The sequence below is a fragment of the Ursus maritimus genome, unplaced genomic scaffold, assembly GCF_017311325.1.
Source record: "Ursus maritimus isolate PB19 unplaced genomic scaffold, ASM1731132v1 scaffold_33, whole genome shotgun sequence".
Taxonomy (NCBI): domain Eukaryota; kingdom Metazoa; phylum Chordata; class Mammalia; order Carnivora; family Ursidae; genus Ursus; species Ursus maritimus.
In genome coordinates, this window is record NW_024425897.1 from 24067080 (window position 1) to 24088924 (window position 21845).

Below are 21845 nucleotides of genomic sequence, written 5' to 3' on the forward strand. Positions count from 1 at the left end.
TCCGACTCCCAAAGTGAGTCTGAGAATTGACAATCCCGCCGCGCCGACAGATCCCTTCGCTACGGAGGGCGATTCGGCTCCTCCCAGACCACTAACTGCACATTCGACAGTCTTTCAACTCAATCATTCAATTTAGCAGCTTCTGTCGTCGTGCAAAAGTTAAAAAAACGGAAAGCTCATTCTCTTCGGAGATAATATACCCTCGAGGCTCATCACACGTGGACTAAATTTCTTAAAAGCAAAAACGAAAAAAAAAAAAAAAAAATCACGGCTCGTGGCGAATCTGCTTCTTCCAATATAAAGGTCTGCTCCGGCTGGCGCGAAGAATCTCCTGGCGGTTCTAGTCTGTGGAGTCTGCTGGCTTCGGTGGGAAGGGAAGCTCGAGCCTTGCCGAGGTGAGTAGGAGCGGCCTGGCGGCAGCAGGGCCCACTCCGGCGGGAAGGACGAGGGAATTCGGCCCGGACCCTGTGTCCACTCGTGTAACGGCCGCCATGTTGAAGCCTGGCAAAGGGGGAGCCCTTCTGGGGTTGTGTTGCGGAAAGCGGGGCCGATAGCTCGGGTGGAAGAAGGGCCCCTTCTTCCCTTCTCCCACTCAGAGAGTGAGAGGGCGGGGTGGGGGGCAGCCTCGAGGGCCGGCGGTCGAGGCTGAGGTGCTGTGGGGCTGCTGGGAGTATAGGCTGTTCCACCTGGACTTCCGCCTTCGCGGCCGCGGCGCCACTGCGCATGCTCGGGAGGGCTCCGCGGGCTCGACTTGAGTTTTGTTTCTCACTTGGATGCTAAGCGCGGGAATATTCTAAACTCGGGGGGTTCAGTAAGGGGAGGCACGCTTTGTTGGACGGTTTCATAATAACGGATCTGTATAATAATTGATAATTATAAAGCACATTCACGGACACTGTCTTATCTAATCCTCACCAAAAACCTAATGAAATGGCATGTCGGAACGTTTTACAGATGATTTAAACTTTGCCCAAGAACGTACTAGGTCTTAAATGTGGTGTTCTGTCTCTGGATCCCGTGTTCTTGTTCACTTGCCACACTTTTGTCTTTAATGATTAATTTCCCCATCCATTTTCATCCCCCACCATTCATCTCTCAAACCTCATTCCCGTCAATGAAATAATGACATGAATCTAAAAACCCAAAGAAGTTGTAGGAAATCTCAACATAATGCTGCAATGGAGGGACCACTCCCGGAAAGATGCATGAGAAGCCGTGAAGCCTGCTGCTCTGTTGGCATTTAGTTTTAGTGTTCTTTTTCTCTTGGCATTTAGTATTTTTAAAAATGATTTTATTTATTTGAGAGAGAGAAAACAAGCAGGGCAAAAGGGCAGATGGAAAGGGAGAAGCAGATTCCTCACTGAGCAGGAGCCCAATGTGGGGCTCCATCCCTAGACCCTGAGATGGTGACCTGAGCTGCAGGCAGACACTGAGCCACCCAGGCACCCCGGGATTTAGTGTCGATAGAAGTATACCCATGAAGGAGAAACAAAATTCAGACTATCCCTTTGTAATTCTCTTCAGATTTTAATTTGAAGAATGATGTGGGAAACAAAGACGGAAGAAAAATTATTAAAAAATTATTCATTACTACCTACAGCCCACTGACAAGTCCTTGAAACGGGCAGAGTGACATTCCTCTAGGGACTCAAGTGCCTCGATGTTGGTACCTTGCTAAGGTCAAAAGGCAAACTTAGCCCAAACCCCAGGATCCCGTAAGTCTACTTTAATATATAAAAATTCTTTTGGAAACTTCCTTTATCTCTACCCCTTCAAGATACGTGTTGGCAATCATCCCCCAAGCATATGACCCACCAATATATATCAGGGGTCTCATAACTCAGGTTTTTAGGCAGTAATAAATGACCCTTTCCCAACACTAGCTAGCCCCTCAAGGTCCTGGAAACCTTGCTTCCAAAATTCATAGAGACTTACACTATTCCTAAGTCCCTCCCAACTTGAAAGTAATAATGGACCACTCCTCATGACCCCGGTGCAGCTGTTTCTGCCCATAGGTCCTGTCCCCGTGCTTTAATAAAACCACCTTTTTGCAGCAAAGATGTCCCAAGAATTCTTTCTTGGCTGTAGGCTTTGAACCCTAAAGTCTTTCCTACATCAAAAAATTCTTAAGGCTTCAAACAGGAGTTCTATGTAGAATAATATGAGTTTTATTTGTTGGATCTTCTATGACCTTTTCTTGTTGATTGGGGAAGGGATTCTTTCCTCAGCCTCAAAAACACAGAATCCTGTTGGTGGTGGTGGTGGTGGTTGTTGCTATCTCCATCTTCAAAGTGTTATATTTTATGACAGCCATCTAAGGAAATACTAAGAGCTCAAGTCAAGTTCTGGAGTGGTAAAAGCCCTTGAATGTTAACTCCCTGGCAAGGCTACTTCTTAGCCTTGTGATTTGGGACAAAAGAAAGCTTTTTGTGTGTCTCTGTCCTCATCTGAAATGGCACTAATAATAGAACCTCTGTCCTGACAGTGTTGCGAGGTGAGGGGAATTAAGTGCTTAGCATAGTGCCTGGCACCTCCTAAGTCTTCAGTACAAGTTAACTATACTTATTACAGCCTGTGTGTGTATGTGTGTGTGTGTGTATTTTCCTGCAACCCTGTGATGGAGGATAGGGAATGTGGTCTAGAATGGTAGGGCCAGTAGAATGGAATGTTAGAGAATACTAGAGCAGGAAGAGAGTCAGACAACATAGCGCTCTCTCTTATTTTCCTTTTTTTTTTTTTTTGCATGTGGAGAAGTTCCAGCAATGAGAGAGAAGAAATACAAAGTGAGTTAGAGGCAGCACCCAGACGGGACTGAAATCCTCTCTTGTCTTGTTCCTCCAGCTGTGTTATCATCCTTTTACTGATAAGGATACCAGAGGCACCTTCTCCAAAGCTGCTGGTTAACGATGACAGGCACACATATACCCTCCTTTTACAGTGTGGTGGCAGACAGTATAAAGTTGTTTTGCCTCTCAGTTTGCAATGAAGCATCCTTTCTGTCTGGTTTGGACACAAAAAAAAACTTCACTGAGTTTTGATCGGAGTTGGTTCAGTGCCTCGGTATTCATCAGGAAGTATCCTAGAATCTGGAGATAAAGTAAAGCATACACTAGACTAAGGAGTGTTTACTGTGCGCTTGGGGAAAATGTGAGTGGTACATTTACAGAAGAGGTGCCCTGAGCTGTGGGGCAGATGAATTTGCTTCCTGGGGAAGAGGTTGGAAGCTGAGCTTGGAAGGACCAATAGAATTTCCATAAGTGGAGATGTGGAAAGGAAGAAACTGCTCCCAGGAGAGGAAATTGCACAGGGAAAGACCTGGAGCTGGGGAACTAGGGCACATTTAAGGAATGAGGAGCGATCCTGCGTAAAATAGACTTTGCAGTGGGCTCTGGTAAGAGGCCGAGTGACGGTCAAGTTTCTTGAGCGCAGTGCCATTGACTTTGGATTTTATTCTGTGTTTGGTCTTTTTACTGGGAAAATAATTCCATAGTGCACCCCATAAATGATCACTCTCCTTACATAGCCCATCAACTGAAGAAAAAGAAAAGCAAAAAGATCCTTGAGGAAAATATGAGTAAAAGGGGAAAAATTATAGATGTTTTAATAAATGTCATGGAAAGATGTTATGAATAAGATTACTATATAAATTTGACAGAGCCCTGGCTTGTTTGTTTGTTTATTAAAGTAAGCTCTACCCCCAACGTGGGGCTTGAACTCATGACCCCTAGATCAGGGGTCACCTGCTCTACTGATTGAACCAGGCAGGCACCTGGAGAACTGGTTTTAAGGTAACAGATTTCTGTAATGGCTCTAAAGTTTTACGGAGGTGGCCCTGTGAGCAGTGGCAGTGTCTGAAATGTTGGCAAGCGCTGTATTATTCCGCAGATTCACCAGAATGTGAATAAATTGCCATGTTATCAGCCTCTCCTCTCAATTTAAACTTTCCTACCCTCTTTTTTTTTTTTTTAAAGATTTTATTTATTTATTTATTTGACGGAGAGAGAGACAGCCAGCGAGAGAGGGAACACAGGCAGGGGGAGTGGGAGAGGAAGAAGCAGGCTCCCAGCAGAGGAGCCTGATGTGGGGCTCAATCCCAGGACTCTGGGATCACGCCCTGAGCCGAAGGCAGACGCTTAATGGCTGAGCCACCCAGGTGCCCCAAAACTTTCCCACCCTCTTTATTTTATTTATTAATTATTATTTAATAATAATATTTTTTATTATGTTAGTCACCATACAGTACATCCCTGGTTTTTGATGTAAAGTTCCATGATTCATTAGTTGCGTGTAACACCCAGTGCACCATGCAATATGTGCCCTCCTTACTACCCATCACCAGCCTATCCCATTCCCCCCCTCCAAGCCCTCAGTTTGTTCCCACTCGCTTTAAAAAAAAAAATTATCCTGTATCAGAAGGAATAACAATTGCAGTATGCTTGTGGGGCTAAAATTACCATTGCAATCAATTCCCATGGCTTAAGGCAAGAACAGATTATCAGCCGGGGATTGGAAAGAAATCCCATATTCTCTTTGAACCAAAGAGCCTGTTGTGGCTGGGTCACTGTGGTTTTAGCTTTGCTGCCTATTGCAAAATACTACATCAAAAGCACCATTTTCCCTTTAGTTTTGTGTTTTAAAAAAGTCCTTGCCTTTCTTATCTTTTAATGACGCATACCAAGACATTTACAGATGCGCATATAATATCTAGAATTTCCTTCAGAGTAATCTAGGAGTGGGGATGTGAGTGGGGCACAGATGAAACAAGACTGGCCACGTGTTGGTCAGAGTCTGGTGATGAGTTTGTGGAGGGTTATGCCATTCTCTCTGTGGGTACATGTTTGAACTTCTTGGTAGTAAAGAGTTTTTAAAAATACCGTTTTTCTTTTTATTTATTTATTTGAGAGGGGAGAAAGTGCGCATGTACGCACAAGGGGGAGAGGGGCAGAGAGAGAGGGAGAAGCAAGCTCCCCGCTGAACAGGGAGCCCGATGCGGGGCTCGATTCCAGGACCGTGGGATCATGACCCGAGCCAAAGGCAGACGCTCAGCCGACTGAGCCACCCAGGCGCCACAAACACACCATTTTTCATAGCAGTTTCCAGGCTGGTTTTCCTGTAACCATTTTAGCCTGAAAGGCGAGCCTGGATTTTGATCCACTTTGCCACGTTATAATGTAGTTGGTAAGTGTCCCGATGTGACTAAATTGGATCATACACAGATGGATCAAACTCAAGCACATTGCCCTTTGCTTCTTCCCGGATTGGAGGGTGGAGCAGCGGGTGACAACATCTTGGAGCCCCACTGTCTGGCTTTGATACTGTTCCACCCACTTTGTAACTGGAAGGCTTCAGGTTCTTGGTCCTGCTTCCTTCCGTATTGAAGGAGGAGTGGAATAACAGTATCTACTTCACGGGGTTGTTGTAAGGATTAAATGAGTAGCTTACAGTAGGTGCTACATAAAGGCTTCCTGTGATCCTTCCTAGAACATGAACGATTGGATGCCCATTGCCAAGGAGTATGACCCGCTTAAAGCTGGCAGCATTGACGGCACTGATGAAGACCCACACGACCGCGCCGTCTGGAGGGCAATGTTGGCGCGATACACCCCCAACAAAGGCGTCACAGGAGACCCCCTCCTCACCCTGTTTGTGGCAAGACTAAACTTGCAGACCAAAGAGGAGAAGTTAAAGGAAGTATTTTCCCGCTATGGGGACATCCGGCGGCTTAGGCTGGTGAGGGACTTGGTGACGGGCTTTTCAAAGGGCTATGCCTTCATTGAGTACAAAGAGGAGCGTTCTCTGATCAAAGCTTACCGGGATGCAGACGGCCTGGTTATTGACCAGCATGAGATATTTGTTGACTACGAACTGGAAAGGACCCTCAAAGGGTGGATCCCTCGGCGACTTGGAGGAGGTCTTGGGGGGAAAAAGGAATCCGGGCAACTAAGATTTGGGGGCCGTGATCGGCCTTTTCGAAAACCCATTAATTTGCCAATTGTTAAAAACGACCAGTACAGAGAGGGAAAAAGGGAAAAGCGGGAGCGATCTCGGTCTCGAGAAAGACATTGGGACTCTCGGACAAGGGACCGAGACCACGACCGTGGCCGGGAGAAGAGATGGCAGGACAGAGAGCCAACCAGGGTGTGGCCGGAAAGTGACTGGGAGAGAGAGAGGGACTTCAGAGATGACCGAGCCAAGGGGAGGGAGAAGAGGGACCGAAGTAAATAGAGGCTCACCACCACCACCACCAGAACCCAGACGAAGACATAGCATGAATAGAAGCACAGAGAGATTTGTGTTTTTATACAGTGTGTATGTCCAATGCTTGAATAAAACTTGCTGATGGTGATGGGGTCTGGAGTAAGTTTTCTTTCCCATCTGGAACCGAGGTTTAAGCTGAGCATGCTGATATTATGAAATTTCTCTTCATCTTGTTGTTCCAAGGACCCATTATTTAATAAACTTTAGAAACAGTTTTGTCCTCACTGGTATCTATACAGAAAGGCATGTGGCAGTAGAGAATTCTCTTTTAATTTGGCAGTAGAGAATTTGTTTTTGTGATCTTGATTTTCTCCTGTCTGCTGAAATTGACCATTTTGGGGGCTTGCAAAAAGAGGTGATGACCAAAAATCATTTGCATTGTTCTCAGATGCCTGGGAACCCGAATCTGGTCAGAGTAATTTGTTATCTTTTCCATCTTTATAGTGTAAAGGCTTGTTGAACTGAAATAAAAATGGGATAGAAAAGTGAATTCAGGGAGAATGTCCAGAACTTCATAGCAAAGCCAGTGTGAACAGTGGCCTGGGTCAGCAACCAGCTATTCTTGAACAAATGTAACTCCGTTCTTGAGCCAAATGCTGCCTTTTCTTCTTCCCTGTTTTTGGCAGGGAGGCTGGCATTTAAAATGAAGAACCAAAGTTGCAGGCCTCTGGGACTCTGGTTTGTGGCGCTCCAAAGAAATGAGCGTGAAATGGAAATGGAAGAGAAATCAATGACAGCCTTCGGTCTGGTTCTGATAAGATGGATTTGTCTTCTCTTGGACATCCGGCCTCCTCCCATTTGTTTGGGGGCTGGATATGTTGACCTTAGTTTCTGACGGCTTTGAAAAGTACCATGCTCTTCACAGGATTTTCACAAAGGTGACACTTAGCATTTTTGTTTCATCAATGGCTGTATCTTTGAAAGCTCAGGTTCTTAAAATTCAGGATGTTTCATGCAAAGTAAATGACTTCGTATCAAGACTCAACACATTCACAACTAGGTTTTTGCATTCAGAATATGAATCTCGTTGTTACATAGGGAACCTGCTCTACCTTAAAACTGCTATTAGCTGTTAGAACAGTTTTAGAAAAATAGACTCTCTCCTTTGTAAATTTCCAGTGCAGAATTTTACTGTCTCCCACGTCTCAGAAAACAGCCGTGCAGGAACACCCTTCTGATTTCACTCGGGTTTCACAAAGTGCCCCCTGCTACGGCACGGGAAGCATGTTATGGGCTGGAGTTGGTAGGTACTTCCGCTAAAGGTGCGTTCCACATCAAGGAAGCATGTGTGGGGAGACCACGTCAAAAGAAAGAAATCCAGTCACGGTGTTTACATCGTCCAAGCCAGCGGTTATCAACTCTGGGTTCCCGAACATGGATGGGTTAAGTACATATGCACACTCAGACCCCATCCTTGACATTCAGGCTTCATCGTGTATGGGCCCTGGTAACTAAACAAAACAATTGGTAGAACCCCACAGCAGGGACCTTAGCAGTAGCCACATGACAAAGGCATACACCCTATCACCTAGCAAGTAATTCTTGTAGTTTATTCTGCAGACTGACATATGTGTACAAAAGTGTGCAGTGCTGTTTTAGGCAGTAAAAGATTGGAAGGAAGCTCCCTGTCCATCACGGGGGTTACGGACAAACATGAACGAATTACGCATCTACATGGGAGACCAGGGGTCCTCAGTCTTGCACTATTACATCTGGTGTGGAAGAGTCATTGTTGTGGGGCTGTCCTGAGCATGGTAGGAGGTTGAGCAGCCTACCCACTGGATGACAGTAGCAGTTGTGGCAACCAAAACACCAAAAACGTCTCCAGACATTGCCGCATGTCCTCGGGGGACACTGAGACCCACATCTTATGTGCTGAGGTGGAGTCATCTTCAGGGTATTCTAAGAAAAGAAAGGTACAGAATAGCACATACATAGTATGCTGCCGTTTATGTAAAAAAAAAAAAAGGAAAAAATACATTTTGTTACATAACTGCATGTATATTTATACGCTCTTTCAAGATGCCCAAGAAACTGACCACACTGGTCACTCCTGGGGAAAGGGCAACTAAAGGGGGCCGGGGGGGGGGTTCCTTCATACACCTGCTTTTATACTCTGAGAATCAACTGATCATTCTTGTGGGCAGTCAGGTTTGAGAACCACTGTGCAGAAGCAGCATTATCCTGTCTGATCATTATTGTCAGCAGTCTGCAAACGGAGCCCCTGTCGACTCTGTAAACCAGTCTGATGGTTTCTTAGCAATGTGTAGATGGTGGACCCGTCAGATGTACTTGAGCGTTCTGTTAGCAAATGCTACCTCTCTCAATCTGTCAGCACCCAGTCTGTGCCCTGAGTCCTCTGTGGGTAGAGAGAAAGACAGTGCTATTTGGGCAAAACCCCAGCTCACCAGATGCAGGCTTCTGGCTCTCTGTCTGCCACCACAGTCCCATGAGTCAGCCCGACATGTGGTCCCCAAGCAATCTCTTCACCCACCGCCCTCGCACTGGCGAACCTACCCCCCCCCCCAATCCTGGATCCCCTAGGCTCCCCCACCCCATTCCAAATCCGCTCGGTACACCTGTCTTCTTTATAGGGGACTAAGTGTTTGATATATGGAAGGCTAAAAGGAAGAAAGAAGGGAAAAAAATACAAATGAGAAAGGTTGTAATGTCTCATCCTTAGCAACTTTGTTTGGTTAGTACTGCATAACTCACAGCTGATTCCAAGGCACTCGCTACATGCTCTAGGCAATACCAGTAACAAGGTGCAAAAGAGAACCACTGGCTCTTGCAAAGTTGTCTCCAGTTTCTGGGCGGGAGGACTGTCGTCCATATTTTCTGTTGCTTCGCATCTAAGTGGGGCCGGTTTGTCTGGTGACTTCGAGGCCCTGCTCATCTAACGGATGCATCCTATATATTACCACCATGACAATTTCATGAATAATCTAATGAAAATCTACCGCTTCGCTGCCTCCCATTTAAGTATGACAAATGTGTTAATAAAACCTCTACACATAGAATTTCATACAAAGCAAGTCAAACAGCAATTATAGTGGCATGTGATGTATTTGGCTTAAAGAAGCTTGTGTTACTGAAGTTAATGCAAAAGTCTGGCCTCTGCTCATGGTATTATTAAATATATATCCTAAGGGATCAGTCATCTATTATAAACGGTGATAGCCCTGGGTATAAATAAACATGTCTTTAGAGTTTGGCATCAGTTTTTCAGTGTGCTTCCTCAAAGCACACAGTCTGTTTGAGGGATCAGTTCTGAAGGTGCATCTGAACCCAGAGGTGTGCAAGGTCGTGACACCTGGGGCTGCCAGGTTCCGCTGCAGGTGCTGGCGGGGGACAGTTCCGGTCCGAGGGCAGAGGGGGGGCTGTGGTCACAGGTGCTGCAGGGCTTCCTGTCCTTGCTCCGTGTAACCGTCGTCACGGTGGGAGTTGGCCCACTGGCCAAAGGACTCCTGGATGTGCACGTTCCTCTGCGTGTTGGCCAGACGCTTCTTGTCTCGGGAGAAGAAGCTAAACCTTTTTGGAAGAGAAAGAAAGAAATGAGAGCCGGGCCCTTTGCTGTGCACTGTAGAGTTTTTGCCATGCCAGGACATACAGCAGCAAATGTGGAAGGAAGCAAATCAATTCAAGGTGTGAAAGAAAAAGTGGGGGCGCGGGTCAGAGTTATTTGAGAAAGCAGCAGGGGGATTCTGCACATCATTGTCACCGAACCTGGGAGGCGACACAGTGTGAACGGGGCATGCACATAGGTGATGTGTGATGCATCTCCTCTCTTAAGCACTGCTGACAGTCTCTTCCCCTCACCAGTGGAAATAAAAAACGACTAGAAACCTTCCAGAAACCTTCCTTACCCTAATGATGCAGAGAAGATAATAACAAAGCCACATCGAGTTTAAGATGATTCTGACATAAAGAGACGCATGTTTTTAATTTGTTACGTAACGTGAATCAGAAAGTACAGACGCAGCACATCAAAGCCCAGATTTCGTGGATATTACTGCTAGAGAGGAGTTGAAAGTAGGTATTTCAGACAAATGAGACGATTGAAAAATAAGTAATAGTACACATGGTTCTGTCATTGGATAAACACTGTGAATGTTGTATGCGAATGAGATTGGGGAAGACAATTTACAGTGTCAAAAATTGATCTAAGGGCGAAAGCCTTTACAAGTTAGCACTCTAACCTGCTACATGGTAGGAGCTAATGTAGACCAAGAGGGCTTTTTAAAACAGCTGTGATTCCTGGGGCACTGGGTGGCTCAGGTCATGATCTTAGTATCATGAGACCAAACCCTGTGTCAGACTCCACTAGGCATACAGCCTGCTTAAGATTCTGTCTCTCCCTTTCCCTCTGACTGGCCCCCACTCCTGCCCCACGTGCTCTCTCTCGAAAACAAAACAAAACACCCCGAAACCAAAAGCAGCTGTGACAACTGATCATTGATCAAAGTAAATCATCCGATGCCTCAAAGATGAAGGCAGAAATCACAGGCAAAAAGGTTATAAACTGGCCCGTTTAAAAAAAAAAATTTTTTTTTTTAAATTTTACTTTAAGTAGGCTCCACACCCAATGTGAGGCTTGAACTCATGACCCTGAGATTAAGAGTCACATGCTCAGGGCGCCTGGGTGGCTCAGTCAGTTAAGCGTCCGATTCTTGATTCGGCTCAGGTCATGATCTCAGGGTTTTGAGAGATTCTCTCTCCCTCTCCCTCTGTCCCCCAATCCCTTGCACACGCGCTCTCTCTCGCTCTTAAAAAAAAGAATCACATGCTCCATGGACTAAGCCAGCCAGGCACCCCTAAACTGGCCCATTTATTTTTTTAGAGAGAGAGAGAGGCAGAGGGAGATATGAGAATCTTAAGCAGGCCCCACACTGGCCTGGAACCCGACGTGGGGCTCAGTCCCACAACCCTGAGAACAAAGCTGAGCTGAAATCAAGAGTTGGACATTTAACTGACTGAGCCACCCAGGCGCCCCAAAACTAGCCCATTTAAAACAAGGTCTGCTTTGGCTCCACCTCCACAAAGACCAGGACCCTGGCCCGTAAACCTGAGGTGGCCCACCTTGAATTTGTCCCAAAAACCTTTCCTAAACTGCCCTCTGTCCTTTGAAACTCCTACTTCCTAATGAGATTTATTCTATTCTCACCAAATTCCGCTACTTCTGAATTTTGGTTTCTGAACTTGGTAAGAGAGATAACAGCTATGTTTCCCCGGGGGCAGGAAGGAATAGGAATGCACTACTGAGGGACTAAAGCTTCAGATCAACTATTTTTAGTTCTGTCTGTTCCCCTATTAGCCTTTTTTTTTTTTTAAGTGCCAAGGCCTGTGGAGTTCAGCTTTAATCACAACTGGGTGAAAATGATTTTACTATTCTGTGGTTACTGGACCCTACGATCACCTCCTACCAGGAATAAAGTGGTCTTTCATCGAAAGCTGGGGCAAGCCGAGTGTATCTGGAGAAATTCTCCATACCGGCTGAAGTTTCTTTTCTCTACAACAGATATGTGTACTGACGAATGAAAGCGCGATGTTCATACTGTGTTATTTGTGAGCTCTTTCCATGGTGTAATCGGGGCAATGAGCTGGCCAAAAATACAGCAGCAACACATCACTGTCACATCTCACCTCTACCTGACTCAAGCGGGGAAAGCCACGTGCCACTCCCTGTCCAGGGGGACACAGAGAGAAACAAAGCATTGGTCCCCTTCTCTGCTCTTCCTTTTTAAAAGACGACCAAATGGCTTTCTGACAATGGCTTGGCAAAACAAAGCGGTTTAGAAAGCCAGGGCGTGAAGGTCGAAAACACAGCGTTAGTGTCACTCGGGGTGTGTGTGGGGGGGTCACCGTGGGCGTTGATTACTGACCCGTCACTTAAAGGACCTTCTTTACTGGATCATGGACAAGGTGGTATTTAGAATGGAGACAGAAAAAGACAAAAAGAATTATCGGTGACACAGCCGAGAATTCCACGGCCTCACTCGTGCAGGTCAAGACTCACGAGGGCATGTTTGAAATCACACTCGGCACCCACTTCAAATGGAAACACGCAGGTGATGGCCATGCAGCTAAAGTGGCCGAGGAAGGCGGGCCAGCCTCAGCAGAGCCGCAGCACACATTCCAAAGGCACAGCTCAAAACGAACCCACCAAAACCCAGTGCCTACAAGGGAAACAAGTCTTCGGACGGGCTGCAGCGTGGGGTCATCTATTATCAGGCCAGCTGCTACCATGGGCATTATGGCTGTAAAGATCCTGGTTAGAGAAGTACAGATAGACACAGAGAAGATAAAAACAGGGAGGCATGAAAATAAACACACGGCACACAGAGACCAGCTGAAGGGTTTGCTTATGGTAGACGTCATGGGTGGAACTGTGTATCCCCCCGCCCCAAAACTCATGGCGAAGTCCTAACCCCCAGTAGCTCAGAAAGTAACTATTTGGAGATAGGATCCTTGTAGAGGTAACACGTTAAGATAAAGTTATACTGAAGAAGAGCAGATCTTTTTAAAAGGGGGCAATCTGGACACAGGCACGCCCACAGGAGGACTGCTACGTGGTGAAGGCGAAGGCCAGGATCCAGGCCGGCAAAGGCCAGAGATCTCCGGCAAGCCACTGAAGCTAGGAGAGGCACAAAATGTTCTCTCAGCCCTCATGAGGAACCGCACCCCTGCCAACACCTGGATCCTGGGCTCCTCGCCTCCGGAGGCGCGAGACAAACGTTTCGGCTGCAGAAGGCTCCCAGCTCGTGGGACTTGACTGCGGCAGCCCCAGCAAACTCATGCAGCACGGAGGGAAGATAGGGCGGCCCTTGGGGCTGAAAAGCAGGCCTGGGGCTGGGAAGGAGGGAATCAGAGCTGCTGTGGGTTAGTGGCGACACCATCGGGTGTTTTCCAGCACAACTCCCCTGACTGCCATGCACTGCAGGCTCCGCGCCCCCAAGAAGGCAGCCAGGGGGCATCCAGGAGAGAAGATGAGGTGGCCTGGGGGCGCCGGGCAGGAGATCTGAGGCAGAGAACCTGCATTAGCCACCCCCTGCATAAGTCAGAGCTGACAGTGACTATGCCTCGGTCCCTTGTCTTGGCAAGGAAAATGAAGAGACTCCACTCAAGCCACCAGAGCTGATTTTGAACAACTTTGATTTTTTTTTTTTTTTTAGATTCTGGCTGGGAAAAGATAGGAATGACTACCTCAGATGAGGTTGGGGATTATCTGTGTTTGGATTTACTTCTGATCTACTTCACGGAGCAGCTGGGAGTTGGCATCCTGGCAGAGCCCACATGGGTATCTTCTCATGGTGACAAGAAAAGGGGATACCTTTTATCAAATGCCCACTCCCCCAAGGCCAGGCTGTCAGGGGCTCTAAGCCACACAGTTCTACACCGAGCTCTGCCAGGACACCTCTCAGCCTAGCAGGAACCCCCAAAGACACGATCATCATGCAAGATGGCCCCAGACCCAGGGTGACACGTTTGCCTGTCTTCATTGGGGTCCCATCAGGGGTCAGATGGGTGCCCAGGGGCCTTGGCGCACCTGGAGGGTTCTGGCCAAGTAACTGTATGTGTCACTGGATGCACGGCCCTCTTCCTTCCCTATTCCAGGTACCCCCCGGCAGGAACCGCTTCCTCCAGAGGGACAGCCCCTTCCTCGAAAAAAAGGCTGGCTTGTTTTGGTCAAATGTTTATGTCCTGGATATGGTGTAGCTGGTTTTACTTACTCCCTCCCCACTGATGATTTCTAGAAGACTCGATCCAAATGAAGTTGCGACAGTGGCATTTCAGGCAGTGCAACGGGCGGCTGTGAAGAAGCTATTTCTGGGCTAACGCGAGGAGGGCGGTGGGTAGGAGGACAGGGACAGAATGCACTGTTGCCACGACTGTTTGATGCTTTGGGGGCCGCCTACTCTGAAGGCCAACCTTGCTGGCGTGTGTGACCAGCTGTTTCTGCTCCATAGCTTCTGTGGCCGTCCCCGTGTCCCCGCTGCCTGCTTCTTGGCTCAGCCCCTCCGCCAAGCTCCACAGAAGGCCGCTGTGTGTAAGTCTGCGGGGCTGTGACCGAGAGATGCAGACCACACAAAGGGGGCGCTGGTGCCTGGTGGCCACTGGGGACAACGCTGGAGTCACTCTGTGCTCCCTCGTGACCTTCCCAGGCGGTGCCAACCTGGACTCTCCGGCCAGCAGCTGCTTGGTCACAAGCTATTCTTGGACCATCTTCTGGGTACAGTTTTGACCGGCAGCAGGAGTCTCTGGTTCCTTTCACCAGTTCAGCCCAGAAATGTAGACGCTGATGTCCCTGGCTCGTGGTGCACTCGAGAGATAAGGGAACTGGGCAGTCCGCCCGCAGCTGGTGACTTGGCATGAGTTGAGGAAATGGGGGGGGGGGGGGCAGAAGGCATGGGTTGAAATCCCAACTTTGACCTTTCTCAATGGTCTGATCCAAAGGAAGTCAATGGGCTGCTCCTGGCCCGTGACACATCTGAGAAATGGGGCTAATCGTCCTAGCTCTGAGTCTCTGACAGGGTGGAAGATACCTTAGTTCAGGTGGCGTGAGCCGATAAAGGCCCTTCAAACCTCCATGGTAGCTACTGCTCACTTGGCAGATGGAGGAACCTGGTCAAGGACATGAAGCTGAGCCGGAAAGCAGTCGTGACCTATACTAGAGAGGCCGTGTGACTAATATTCCACAAAAGCAAGGGTGAAGGGACAAGTGGACCCCAAGAGGTGCCAGATCTGTGAGGAATGGAAAGGGAGGTAGGCATGGAATGGTCTTGAGAACCGCCATTCCCTGCCCCAGGTGCCGGGGAAGATTCGTCCCTGCCCCTGGCTCTGGGCTCCTGGGCCGCACTGATGCAGCTCCCAGTCAGCAGCCGAGGTGGACAAAGGCACCCAGTGTCCTGCCTGGGCTGGTCAAAAGCCTTTTGTGCCAGCCTGATCTTCCAGTCATCCCCTAGAAGGCCAGAGTGGCCACGGGACTGGCCACCTGCACCCTCTGGACGGGGCATTCTGATCTCTCTTCCTCTCTGTCTCTCTCTTGCTGGCTCCCCAATTCCAGCTGCTTCTCCTGCCAGGCTCCGAGCCCCAGGTCTTGCTGAGCAGACAGAGGCCACACTAAAGGGGAGAAGGGCCCAGGATCATTTGTGGAACAATCTGGAAAACAGGATTCAACACCACAGCCTCTTCAGGTGTAGGTAGAAGAACCAGTGGGAAGAAGAAGATTGTTGGCTAATTCTGATAACTTTCCTCTGGATTTTACCCAGTTTGGGATTTGCAAAAGCCGACTCTTAATTGCCTTTCTGTGAGGAAAGGCGGCCGTAGCAGAAAACTAACTACAGAATCAGGACAGCCCGGCTTTGGAAAGCAGGACTTAGAAATGCATACGTCTTAGAATTACTGTGCTTGAGGAGTCGTGCATGCAGCACACATGAAGATGCTAAAAAGGCCTGATTTTTAAAGAGCTGCCAATGAACCGCTCAAGGATGCACAGGGATGGTCTCTTGGTCCCGCCCTGCCTCAGCCCATGGGCGGACTATGAGGGCTCATGAACTTTTTCTCCGCTCCCCCAGCTTTTCACCCAAAGTGACATCTATCGGAACACAAAATCGATCGTGCTGGTCCTTACCTATGCATGGGGCTGCCAGGTGGCTCAGAGTTTAAGCAAAGTCAATCCCATTTCTTAGCACTGGATGAGAAACCCTACCCAAAGGTGAGAGTTTCCCTGGGTACTAAGTATATCAGAGATTGAGACCGAAGGGCTCCCTCACCCCCATGATGAGGACGCAGTGGACGCCCACTCCTTGTCTGCCTAGCGGCCCATTCTTCCCCTAATTTCAGTCCATCTGAACCAGACCGAGTCAGAGCCATCCCAGCCCCAGTCACGAGGAGGAGACCCAGACCTGGCCGACGGATGCACTGCCCTGTGGCTGGCGTAGAGGCCATGTGACCCAGTCTGAGCCAATGAGACTTGATTCTATGACTCCTGTGGAAAATTTTCTTCCCACTGGAGTTTCAGACCAAAGAAAGTAGAAGCCTGAGCTGATGTCTGTCATGCTGCCACCCTGAAGGACAGCATGTCCGAGAATACAGCCCACATAAAGGAAAACCAAGCCAGAGGTGGAGGGAACGAGGTAGAGCCCTGATGACAAGGCCTGGATCCAGCTGAGCCTGAAGCCAACCTGACCTGGGAATTTTGGGTTCCTCAGAGTTCACGGTTTTTCTTAAGTTACTTTGAGTTGAGTTTCAATTGCCGATGTTAGATTATTAACTAATATGTGGCCAAATGGTGTTGGGATTCAGAGGAGACTTTCTGGTTCCAAGCATGGAACCGACCCCTAACCAGAACTGGGGACTCCACGCAGAGATCGAGGGCCAAGCAAATAAGCAATGTGAAGCTGGCAAGAGAGGCTGGGGAAGGAGCCACGCGTTCCCGTGCACACTCTAGAGGGCAGCCACCCCCTCCCAACAGGAGAGGCTCGGCAGTTGTGAGGGCACATTCCGCACTGCCCTTCCCGTCCACCACCGCTGAGCACCAAGTCATTTCACAGGGTCAGAGCTACCCAAGAACTTCCCAATGGAACTGGTTTTTAAAGGCTGAGGCACCCAAGTAACACCCCAATTGCTCTCCCCACATGCTCCCGGTGGCTTTCCAACCCACGCCACCTGCTTTCACAAAGCTTCTGCCAGAGTTTGGAAGAAAGAGAGGAGGCCTCTTCTGTAATAAGCCGTGGGTACAGCTGGAAGGCCAAGAGCCAGGAAGACCCTCTTCGGGGAGATAACAAGTCTACAAGACAACAGTGTCAGTGTGCACACTTGCCAGATAGTCTGAAATGTGGGCTCTTGGGGCCAGGCTGCCTGGTTTGAACCTTGGCTCTGCCTCTTAAGAGCTGAATGTCCTTAGGCAGCTGCCTCAGTTTCCTTAACTATGAAACGGGAATGACAGTGCCTCTACCTCACAGGGGTATTGTAGGGACTCGATGAGCTCATCTATCTGCAGGAATGGTACTGGCACATAGTAGCCTCTTAGCAGATAGTAGCCAACCAGACCACAGGTTTTCACCCTTATCCGAAGGGCTGCAAGGGTCAATGAACCTGAAACTGTATGCACAACTGTATGTGTGGTTTTTCACCTCCCCCAGGGAGAGAGTCTACAAACTCTCCAAATCTCAAAGGGGTCTTTTGATATAAAGAACCACTCAAGTAGTTTAAAGTCCAGTTGAAGGCAAGGCTGAGTTCTTTCTTTCTTGTGTGTTCCCCACAGCAAACAGGGCCTGACTCTGCATGTATTCTGTAGCAATAAATACTTACTGGAGAGATGGGGGAGGGTGGGGGAGTCATCACAGAAATGCACAGATGGGGTGGACCAAGGGCCATTCTGGACCTTTGCAAGCTGGGGTGGCAGGCCCTTCGGATGCATGAATCTCCCCCACCAGCCTTATTTGCTGCCCGGAGACTGCCCCACCTGACACACTCAAGCCCTGAGCCTCAGCCACAGGCCCCACCCCCTTTCCACCCTCTCAGCCTTACCCAAACCTCTCTGGCCCGGGGACCCCCAGGAGGAACTCAGCATTCAGGTGCAGAGATGAACTGAAAGTCGAGGGCCAGGCCCTATGTGCTCCGGGGTTAAGCCTGTCTCAGCAGGAGGTGGTTAGTGACAAGCCTGGCCCTGGAGCAGGTGCCCAGAAGTGAGAGGCTGTGTGAACCACCAGGTCAGCTGTGCGCGAGCAGCCGCACACTCTAGAAGCACATCACTTACAGTCGCTTGATTCCAGACTCCGGCTGGGGGGACATTCTCGGGTGGACGACCGGGGGAGGTTGGGGTATTCGATTTTCCTCTTCTATTTCTTCACTAGAAGGAGTTGAGAGGAGTGAGATAAGAGAGTCAAAAATTCTGTGAGAGCTGGAATATTCCAGAAGGGTATTGTCTGATGGTCTGGGAGGGCTTATACTGGGAATAGGGGGACCCAGGAAGATGGCAAAAGTGTCCTGTACCCCAATAGTCTCTTTGCCTGGGGGGCTGGCCTCTTAGCAACGGGCATGGCCAGCTAAGAGAAGGGGTCAGCCCTGGAAGCAGTGGACATAGGTGCCTGTGGTCTCTTTGGCCCAGTTGGTCAAATGTGAAGAATTTCAGGAAAGGAACCCACATCTCAAAAAGGCAATTTTCAGTTCCTTTGAAGAATCTAGCCACATAGAACTACTTCCTGTCTCCTGTCCTTGCCAAATCCTGTCTCCCTACCTTTGTGGTTTCTTCCATCTGGAATATGGCACCCACCCCTCAACATCTCCCATACCTGAACAGTACCCTATCTTTTAGGGAAAGCCCAGTTCAAATGCCACCCCCTCCAAGAAGCCTTCCTGATTTCTACCCCATCCCTGAGAAGTGATCTCTCCCTTTGAACAGCCAGTGCACACAGTACCAGTTAAACTTTCTTACGTGCCAGGCATACAGTGGGTTTTCAATAAAAATACGTGGCGCTCTATTTTCTGTGTATCTCTTATTTTCCCTACTAGATCAGGAACCACATCTGGTGCAAGTGTCCTTCCTTCTGGCTTTCTATTCGAGAAGTATTTGTTGTGCATCTACTCTGTGCTAAGCTCCATTCTAAGACTTGGGAACTTAGCCATGAACAAGACAAATTTGTTTTCTGGTCTCATGTTGTTGTAGTCTGTTATGGAAATAGACAATAAAACAAGCACATTAAGGAATAGGATCAAAGATGGTGAAGGGCCATGAAAAAAGTAAAACTGAGTAAAGTGACAGTGACTTCAACAGGGCACTCCTTTGGATGCGTGGTACGAGGGAAAGACAGCCTCTCTGAGGAGGTGACCAATGACCTGAATTCTGAATGACCAGGAGTCACCAATGGGAAGGGCCAAGGGGAATGTTTTCCCAGCTGCAAGACCAGCATATGCAAAGGTCCTGAGGTAGAAACAAGTGTAGAATGTTTTCAGAAACCAAAAGAGGGGTAGTGTCTATGAAGCTGAACAAGTATGTGGTGAGTGCACCTGAGGAGCTGTATTTTAAATTTTATTTTAACTCGTTGAAATGTAAACAGGCACACGGCTAGTGGCTACCATATCTGACAGTGCAGCTTAATAAATGCAAGTTCACTGGCTGTGGGATGAATGAACAAATACTTAGGCTGTATGGCTCTACCATCTCTAATCTGCAATTCAAAAACCCAAAAAGCTCTAAAAATGAAAATTCATGTTTTGGTCATTCATTTGGTGGCAGAACTTGAAATGAGCTCTCATGAGCCTGATTATCATGGTTATTTATCCCAGTTAGTGTGAACAGTCACATCTTTTGCTGTGAAAATATTAACGTGATTGATTTGGGGAGCTTCCCCAGATCCTGGTGGTGTATGTTATGTACATACAGTCTGTGGACTATTCCTTTCTCACGGCTGGAAAGTTCTGAATTATAAAATGCACCTGGGCCTAAGAGTTTCAGAAAGGGATTGTGAGCGTGTGTGTAAGTCCTTCAGGCCAGACAGGGTCCCCAGAATGGAGACAGGTGCAATCCTTGTTTTCCCAAGACCTCCTACAACCCCAGAAAGCAGCCAGCCTGGGAGCTCCTGGGGACGCTCACCTCTTGTAGTACGCCAGCTCCTCCTGCAACAGAAACACTTTGGACTTGAGTTCGTTCCTCTCGTGTAGTACGTCCCGCAGCTCCTGCAGCGTGAACCGGGGGCGGTTGGGGTCCTTGAGATCCATGGCCACCTTCTCCGCCTCCGAGACGCACTCCTCCCCGCCCGGCTCCGTCTGGAGGAGGCAGAGATGCTGCTAATGAATTCCTGGCGGCCACCAGCAGCACCCACTCCACATCCTGCCGGAGCCCAAATTTCCCACCCTCCTGGGGCCTTTGCTGCTTGCCGGGGGCGCTATTTTAAGAACTCGCGGGCGGCCTGTGCTCACGTTCTGTGCAGTCAGCGTCCCTCTGGAGATGAAAGCCAGCGGCCACCTGTTCATTGTTCACCTTCTTGATAGCTAGACCTGCTGTCCCTGGTGCCTCCCCACCTGACTCGGGGTCTTATTACAAATAACATTAAAAGGAGTCCAAGGAGAAGAAACAGCACGGCTCCAATGCTGCCACCCTCGTCAATCTGCTTTCCTTTCCCCACATTCTCTGCTTGTACTCTTACGAAGACCAGTGCTAATTTGGCCAAAGTTGTTAGAATCAGAGCTTACTCACAATTTTCTCTTCCTTTCTCATCTGACATTAAGTCACATATGTTTTCCCACATGTTACTGGCCTTCCGGTCAAGGCCTCTCCTTCCCTGTGGCTCAGGGCATCTGTGCCCTGGAGGTCAGTGGAAGCCGGAGGGGGAGGGCAGGCAGGTGGTCAGGGCATTTCTCTTCCACGCAGGTCACTCACGTGGATCCTGCCATGTGAAGTCCCCTGTCCAGGCCAGACCCAAACTCCGTCCTCCCTCTCTTTCTCACAGCAAGGAGGGTTTTTGTTTTTTAAAAACAAGACTGTAGTAAAGTACACTTAACAGAAAATTGACCATTTTTAAATATACAATTCAGTGGCGTTTAGTACATTCACGGCGTTGTGCAGTCACCACCTCTGTCTCATTCCAGAACATTTTCATTCCCCCAGAGGAAACTCCATACACATTAACAGTCATTCCCCAGCCCCGGTGACCACCATCTGCATTCTGTCTCTATGGATTTGCCCTTTCTGGACAGTCTGAATAAATGGAATCCTACAGTATGCTTCCTTTTGGGCCTGGCTTCTTTCAGTTAACGTTTTCAAGGTTCATCTGTGCTGTAGCGAGTCAGGGCTCTGTTCCTTTTTATGGCTGAATACTACTCCCATGTATGGATATGCCATGTTTTGTTTATCCTTTATCCACTGATGGGCATTTGGGCAGTTTCCACCTTTCGGCTAGTGTGAATAGTGCCGCCACGAACTCCTGTGTACGAGGATTTGTCTGAACACCTGTTCCCAGTTCTTCCGGGTGGGTCCCTATGGGTGGAGCTGCTGGGTCACATGGTGACTCTATGTGTGACTCTTTGAGGAACCGCCAAACTCTTTTCCGCAGCGGCTGCCCCACTTTTCATTCTGCCAGCTGCGTAGGAGGGTTCCACCTTCTCCACATCCTCGCCAACACTTGTGGTTTTTTTCCCGTTTTTTGAAAGCAAGGAAGTTTTCACAAGCTGCCCGCAAGTCAGCTGGCCAGATCTGCAGGTGGCCCATACTCTCCTGGCATTCCTGACACCCTTGAACCGCCAGTATCCCATCATCCACTGGAAGAAGTGGACACAAGGTCAGGACAACAATGGGGAAGCTCTGGACCAGGGGAATATGGGATTGAAATAGAGACTCCCCCCCGCCCCAGACCCCCACAGCCGCACAGGGAGAAAGGCACACTGACCCAGATGATGACTCGAGGCCAGGATGTTGAAGGACCCAGGAAGGCAGAGCCAAGATGCTTGTGTCCTGGGAGAGTCAGGACGGGCTGTTCTGGGAAAGGACACTTGAAAGGAGACACCTCCCACCAGGGCAGATCAGGTGACAGAAGAGTCACCCAGCAGGCACAGGCGGGGCGGGGGGGGGGGGGGGGGGGGGGGGG

At 48.8% G+C, this 21845-nt stretch overlaps 2 protein-coding genes across 6 annotated transcripts in view; one reads left to right on the plus strand and one right to left on the minus strand.

The window, feature by feature from the left end:
• The first annotated feature begins 257 nt into the window (after window positions 1-257).
• SNRNP35 (small nuclear ribonucleoprotein U11/U12 subunit 35) lies at window positions 258-6346 on the plus strand. Of its 5 annotated transcripts, none has more exons than XM_008688802.2 (3): window positions 280-395; window positions 2755-2783; window positions 5482-6346. In XM_008688802.2, the coding sequence occupies exons 2-3, from the start codon at window positions 2763-2765 to the stop codon at window positions 6223-6225; spliced, it is 765 nt and encodes a 254-aa protein (XP_008687024.1). In that variant the 5' UTR covers window positions 280-395; window positions 2755-2762; the 3' UTR covers window positions 6226-6346. The 5 variants fall into 5 exon arrangements, with proteins under 5 accessions (XP_008687028.1, XP_008687024.1, XP_008687027.1 ...); XM_008688805.2 differs by having other exon boundaries at window positions 308-395; window positions 2752-2783; XM_008688803.2 differs by lacking the exon at window positions 280-395 and adding an exon at window positions 1601-1715 and having other exon boundaries at window positions 2752-2783.
• Window positions 6347-8238: 1892 nt separating this feature from the next.
• RILPL1 (Rab interacting lysosomal protein like 1) overlaps window positions 8239-21845 on the minus strand; it is a 42565-nt gene continuing 28958 nt past the window's right edge. Inside the window, exons 5-7 of the mRNA XM_008688966.2 lie at window positions 19856-20028; window positions 18020-18112; window positions 8239-9789 (exon numbers count right to left, since the gene is read on the minus strand). Coding sequence (XP_008687188.2) covers window positions 9645-9789; window positions 18020-18112; window positions 19856-20028 — 411 coding nt within the window. The 3' untranslated portion in view covers window positions 8239-9644. The remainder of the gene's footprint in view (window positions 9790-18019; window positions 18113-19855; window positions 20029-21845) is intronic.

Excerpts from the sequence above, each read along its gene's own strand:
- SNRNP35 (XM_008688802.2), top strand. The coding sequence starts at position 2,763 with ATGAGAGAGAAGAAATACAAA. Across the intron at positions 2,784-5,481 it reads TGAGAGAGAAGAAATACAAA|AACATGAACGATTGGATGCC; the intron begins GTGAGTTAGAGG and ends GATCCTTCCTAG.